Source organism: Maylandia zebra, linkage group LG13 (genome assembly GCF_041146795.1).
Source record: "Maylandia zebra isolate NMK-2024a linkage group LG13, Mzebra_GT3a, whole genome shotgun sequence".
Lineage (NCBI taxonomy): Eukaryota > Metazoa > Chordata > Actinopteri > Cichliformes > Cichlidae > Maylandia > Maylandia zebra.
In genome coordinates, this window is record NC_135179.1 from 3,039,538 (window position 1) to 3,046,102 (window position 6,565).

The following is a 6,565-nucleotide window of genomic DNA, read 5'->3' on the forward strand; positions in this document are numbered from 1 at the left end:
AAAGGAACATGCAACAAACACCAAATTACCTTCTATCCACTTTTACAACCAGTAGAACTTAATCTGGTTTGTGAATTCGGGATTGGCACCAGACAGGAACATTTACAGCGGGGCAGTCAGCTTACTCAGTCTACTTCTTCATATAATCACAGACACTATATTCATGTCCTCATGTGTGTTATGCACTGGGCTGACTTCCTTGTCACAACTGTTTTCATGATCATGCTTCCCACAAAAGAAAACCACAAAGATTAGAGAAAAGGAAGCTTTAAGACTGCTGCAAAGACTCACTTCTGCACTGATCTGTGAACATGGAGACGTCGGCTGGTTTCTGGCTCCTGGCTGTGCTGCTCTTAGCTGCAACCAGCTTCTCTCAGGATCAGACTGTGAAGTACTTCAAAGTTGGTGACACACTCCAGCTCAGCCCTCAGCCGGTCTCTGAACAGATCTACAGCGTCGTGTGGAAATACGGCAAGAACCTGCTGGCTGAGTGGGTGAAAGACCAGATTCCTCTGACATATTACAGCAAGTTTATTGGCAGAACCACTCTGAACACTAGCACAGGAGTGTTGGAGATCAGGGACATGACTGCAGCGGACACTGGAGTGTATTCAGTGGAGATCAACAACCAGGTCCAGAGTCAGGTTTATAAGACAGTGGCGGTCGAAGCAGTGCCTCAGCCTGAGGTGAGTGTGATGCCGCTGTTGTGTAACTCAACCTCAGAGAGCTGCACGCTGAGCTGTGACGGAGACGTCAGCGCTGCTGGGCCTGTCGAGTATTTCTGGAAGATCGGAGATGGAGAGTGGAAGCAGTCAGGAACGAACATGGAGATCATCAATAATGAGGAAACACAGCGTGTCCCAACTTTCTCCTGCAGGATGAAGAATCGAGTAAGTGAGAGAGAAAGCAAACCTCTCTTTAATCCACTCTTCCAAATAAAACCTGCAGACTGTGGACACTGGATTATAGTTTTAGGTGCTGTGATGAGATCTCTGGCGATCGTGGCGCTCTTTGTTGCCGTCGTCTACTTTTTGTGCCAGAAACTTCCTTCTGTCTGTGTCTGTAAACACAGAAAAGGTCATAATGATGCAGTTTAATGTTGACCATCACCTTTGGTTTCCTGGTGAAGACTAAAGCACGTCAGTCCTGAAAGTTCACATTTATTTGCTCATAAAACTGTTCTGCTTATTTTCTATAGCAGTGATAATCACCAGGCTGTCATGGCCATGGTCTGCCATGTTTGTAGTTTTCTCTGTTCTTGTGCCTTTTACAGTATTTGTATTTGTCTGTTTCCCCTCTTTAACAGTAAGTATTAAAAGCTGACGTTTGTTCATCGTCTCTGCCTCCAGCGTCTTTGCTTCATCAAACAGAATCAAGTTTGATAAAAAAATCGATGATTGAAGAGAAATGCTTTGTGATGCAGTCTAACATCATTATGGCTTTTAAAAATTTGACTAAAGCAACACCTGGAAACATTTGCAACCAGTCTTTTTCCTCCAATCAGAAACAAGATTGAATGATAACGCTCACACTGCACATGCTCAGTGAGACCTGCCACATTTATTTAAAAAAGTGCAAAACTAGATTTTTGAGCTCCATTTTTCTTCTTAAGTTCTTGAACTTCTTCAGGAGGATCCTGAGGAGTTCGAGGTGACGAAGCTGTGACTTCTGTCTCCACCACTGCTCAGACTTCCTAATGTGGGTCTTTAAAGCGGGGCTGTTATCTCATGGCGGTCAGTCAAGGCTCTGACATCAGCCTTCAGTGGTTCAGAGGGATTATAAAAAGGTTTTTGGGACTTCCCCTTCACAAATGTTTTCATGATGAGGCTCACCACACATCTACTGAAGGAAACCACAGGAAGCACTGAAGGGAAAAAGATACCTGCTGATCTGTTTCCGACCCTCACCTGTAGTCATGAGCTCTGGGTGATGATGGATACAAGCAGGGGGTGAGCTTCCTGGTGGCTTGTTTGTAGTTTTAAAGCTGTTGTGGTTCTGGGTCCTGTTTTTGAGTTTTGTATCTTGTAAATAATTAATCGTTTGTTGTGTTTAGACTTCTCAGTGTTTTTCATGTTTCCTGTTTTATTTTGAAAGTGTCTTGTCTCTTCTGTATTCATGAGGAGGGTCCGTCATCATCCCAGTTCCTCCCAGTTTAGGTTTTCTGTTTTAGTTGTCTTGCAGGGGGACGAGCTGCCTGTGAGCCTTCTTGCATTTGTAAAGCAGATTCAGCAGCAGAAACACAAATGTGTGTGTGTGTGTGTGTGTGTGTGTGTGTGTGTGTGTGTGTGTTATTGGGAAGCTTCTCTGGGAAATAACTTTATCTGTTTATCTGTTCTAATTCTGAAATGTTGGGAGAGCAAAAGCCAGAGCAGCTGTAGCTGTGTGAGGGAGGCAGGATTAGGACCCGATTAGCAGGACGTGGGCTCAAAGCAGCTTTACTGCAGGACTACAAAGACCTACAGCACATACAAGACAAAGGCTCCTGACATGTGTCATCACAACACCATGCACAGCTGTGTGCACTCTTTATATTTCAGCTTGGATGGCTAATATTAGAGTGTTCAATTATAAACTACATTTAGTGTTAAGTAAAATGTGGAAAAAGACGCGTACAGACAGTGCACAGCAGCTCTGCATCTCAGCCCAAACACTGCACCTTCTTATATCTTACTGAGGCAACTGTTTCTGGTAAATCACTGTCATGCAGTGGTGAAAACCCGAGTACAAGTGTGCAAACTCAGTTAGCTCCTTTTGCGTGTTGAATTGTCTTCCTGAGTGAAAATGTTTACGTTTTTCTTGCTAAGGTTGTTGCATGCTGCAGTGTCAGTGAGGCTCAGTGTGAGGGGGTGCTTGGCCAGGAAGCTTGAGGCAGAGGTGAGAAGTTTTGCTGCACATCAAAGTTTCCCTGAAGCAGAAACAAAATAACTATTTGAATTTGGGGTTTGACTTCTTTCCAGTTTTCGCCACAGGTCTCACCGCAGTCACTGAAGGGAAACACAGCAGTGCAGAGAGTGGTTCAAGCCCTTGCATACATCTGTCACTTCAGTGCTGATTGGTGGACATGCTGTTTGCTGCACTGAACTCTTCTGGAGCCCAGATTTTTCTCTCATACTTCAAGGTTGGTGGCACACTGGTCCTCAGTCCTGCCTGGGCCTACGGTAAAAACCTGCTGGCTGAGTGGGTGAAAGGCTCGATTCCTCTGAGATATTAAAGCAGATTTAAAGGCCGCTCAGACCTGAACACGACCACCGGGGTGTTGGAAATCCACAACATGACTGCAGCGGATACTGGAGTGTATTCAGTGGAGATCAACAACCAGGTCCAGTGTTGGTTTATCAGACTGTGGAGATCAAAGATGTGCCCCAGCCTGAGGTGAGGGTGCAGCCGCCAGCGTGTCGCGTGAACTCAGAGGACTGAGCTGTGATGGAGACGCTGATCAAAATGGGCCTGTTGAGTACTTCTGGAAGAAGGATGATGGAGAGTGGGAGCAGTCAGGAAAGAAGATGGAGATCCTCAATAATGAGGAAACAGCGTGTGAAAACTTTCTCCTGCAGGATGAAGAACCTGGTGAGTGAGAGCGACAGCGAGCCCATCGATAATCCGCTCTACCAGGAGAAAACCCCGGCTGTGGACTCTGTGTCACACTTTCAGGGGCTGTGATGAGATCCTTGGCGATCCTGACTCCGTGTTGGGCGGCTGTGTGTTTGTGGACAAAACGAAAGACTCTTCGTAAATGCACAAACACACACAGCTGAAGCTGAACCACCGCCTTAATTTCCTGCTGTAGATAAAAGTGAATATTTTACTTTTTAAAGCAAAATAGTTATCAGATAAAGTCTGTTTGCTGTGGTTGTTTTACAAGCTTGGGTTTCTGTTGTAACAGCTTGGTGTGGCTTCATCAAGGAGTCAGCTGTTATACACAGTGTCCTCTCCTGCAGCAGCAGTGTCCACAGAGAGAACAGCTCCACTCTAGAGTTTTATTTGTGTGGCCCAGATCACACATACAGGTACAAAAAGCTTCACTGGCAAAACACAGTATTTAAATCAATGAAAAACAATTTAGAAACAATTTCAAACAAATAAAAACCAGAAATGTTTGCAAAATATAAAGATGCATACAGACACAGAAGAACAGAAAGGAAGCAAAGCTGGTGCTGCTCTCACTGCAGACTGCAGCTTAGTTACAGCTCTGCATCCTCCAAGTACGAGTCTGTTGTGTTTGTCAGAATTTATTTGAATTAAAACTGAAAAACAAAACCGAGAAGTACCAAATAACTGTGATACAAAGCAGAAAAAATACTATGATTGAGTCAAAATTTGAAAATGCTGCAATGATTCAGTGAAATGTACAAACGCAGAAGTGCAGCACACAAGGTGAACGAGTTTGTACAACTCTAACAAGCTTGAAACTGAATCTTTGTTGTGAGCAGCTCTGTCAGCATCCTCGGGATGACGTCTCCAGGCTTCTTCTTTGTTCTGGTCCCTGTCAGGATGATCCCACACTGCTTCAGTCAGGCTGAGGTCGGCTCTGTGGAGGCCCTTCCATGACTGTTGGTGTCCTGCGGTGTGTTATTATATCCACGTGTGCTTTCACTGCACTGAAGTGTGTTTGCTGGAACAGGAAGCTGCTGGTATTGTATGGCAGATCAAAATATGATGGAACTTTCTGTGTTAATAATTCATATCTCCAACAGCCATACTGACTATAATCTGAGCCAAACACGTCAGATGTGGGTTCATCTCTCCGTCAGACCTGTTCCTCTGATCTTCGGTCCAGTTGACAGCCGTCCTTCACTGGATCCTCTCATCACCAACGATGATGACACCGCCTACAGAGATGAGATCCAGCGGCTGTCAGATTGGTGTAACTACAATAACCTCACCCTAAACACCAAGAAAACCAAGGAAGTGGTCATGGACTTCTGCAGAACAAGAACTGATCCCCCTCCCCTCTCCATGAAAGGTGACTATGTGGAGAGGGTGTCCTCCTTTAAGTTCCTCGGCACCCACATATCTGAGGACCGATCTTGGTCCACAAACACATGAGCCCTGGTGAAGAAAGCCCAGCAGCGCCTCCATTTTCTGAGGGTCCTGAGATGGAACAGGCTGCAGACTGACCTCCTGTCCTTCTGCCGTGCCACTATCGAGAGCATGCTGGTGCACGCCATCCCTGTGCGGTACGCTAGTTGCACAACAGCTGACAAGAAGAGCCTACAGAGGGTCATCAGAAGTGCAGAGAAGCTGTCCACTCCCCTCACTGGACTTATTTATTTATTTATTATATTATATAACTGCCCTTGTATGCAGCCCCACAATGTTTCTGTTTCAGTGTTTCTTACACATACACCATGTGTATAGTTCACTCACATATACGTTTTCTCTTCTTTACTTTTGCACCTTTGTGGTCCAGCTACCCAAATTTTGCTCTAAGTCTCTCAGGTCCTGTGTCAGGTCTTTGCTGGATGCTTTCCTCTTTCTGAAAGACGTGACCTTCGCTGCTCATCTGCTGTAGAAAGTTTTTAGACCTCACACATCTTCTTTTGTCCAGTTTCCTCAGATTTTTTAACAACGTGGTGCACACCTTTATAAATGTGTGTTGGTGCAAAAGTGTTATTTTATCTCAAAGTGTGTTATCTTTGGCTCAAGACTTTTGCACAGCACTCCAAAGCACTAAAAGAAAACGGATTCCCCCAGAATCCCCAAACATGGTTTTAACCAACAGCCCTCATTCATGGTTCTGTGAGTGTTTCACTGATGAGCTGTGGGAGGTTAACAGGTTACTGTGAGAGTGAAAGAGCAGGAGGTTATGCAGAGCGGTTGGGCCAGTCTGTCTTTGCAGCCAGTGTTTCCTGATTGAAGGTAAAGATAGCACATTCTCTGGTTTCCTGTGCAGCATTTTTCCTGGCTGAGTGGATGGAAGACGCCATTGACCTTGTTGATCTCTCTGCAAGAGTGACCTGGTCAATATGCCAGCAGACATTAAGGATAAACAATCAGATTTGACTGATGAACTATGAAAGATCAGGACAGCATCATTGTAGTTTTGATTTTTTCATTAGTTTTACTTCATTTTGAATTATTATTTTTGTTTCAGTTAGTTGCTCATATCAGTTTAGTTTTTATTGTTCCAAAACATTTAGTTTGTGTGAGTAATGCTGAGTGTATTTGTCAGGACTGGATCCTCCTTGTGATTTCTGGCTTGATAAATTTGACCACAATGACAAAAGCTCAGGTGATTTCTCGAATAGTATAATTTCAGTTTTTTTCTAGATTGTTAAAAGCACACAGAGCATAGTTCTGCCAGGCGCTTGCTCAAATGGTGATCATCTGATTACAGGGTTTCTCCATCTTTGTATTAATATAACGTCTTACCTTACAACATACTGTGTCTTGAGACAGTTGTTGTTGTGATTTAATGCTATATAAACAAAAATTGAACTAAATGTTTTCCAGTCTAGTCTTCAGATTAGTATTCGTTAACTGTAATAACTCTGAGTTTGTTTGAGTGTTTGTGTGCCTTTTTTTAATGGGGTCAACAAAGGTTTGAGGTGCAGTTACACAGATT

The 6,565-nt window shown here is 44.1% G+C and overlaps 1 protein-coding gene across 1 annotated transcript; it reads left to right on the plus strand.

Moving 5' to 3' along the window:
• The first annotated feature begins 264 nt into the window (after positions 1-264).
• LOC143421853 (uncharacterized) lies at positions 265-5,046 on the plus strand. The gene is made up of 3 exons (XM_076891971.1): positions 265-906; positions 3,385-3,567; positions 4,778-5,046. Exons 1-3 carry the CDS (start codon positions 312-314, stop codon positions 5,044-5,046), a joined length of 1,047 nt encoding a protein of 348 aa, XP_076748086.1. The 5' UTR covers positions 265-311.
• The last annotated feature ends 1,519 nt before the right edge of the window (positions 5,047-6,565 follow it).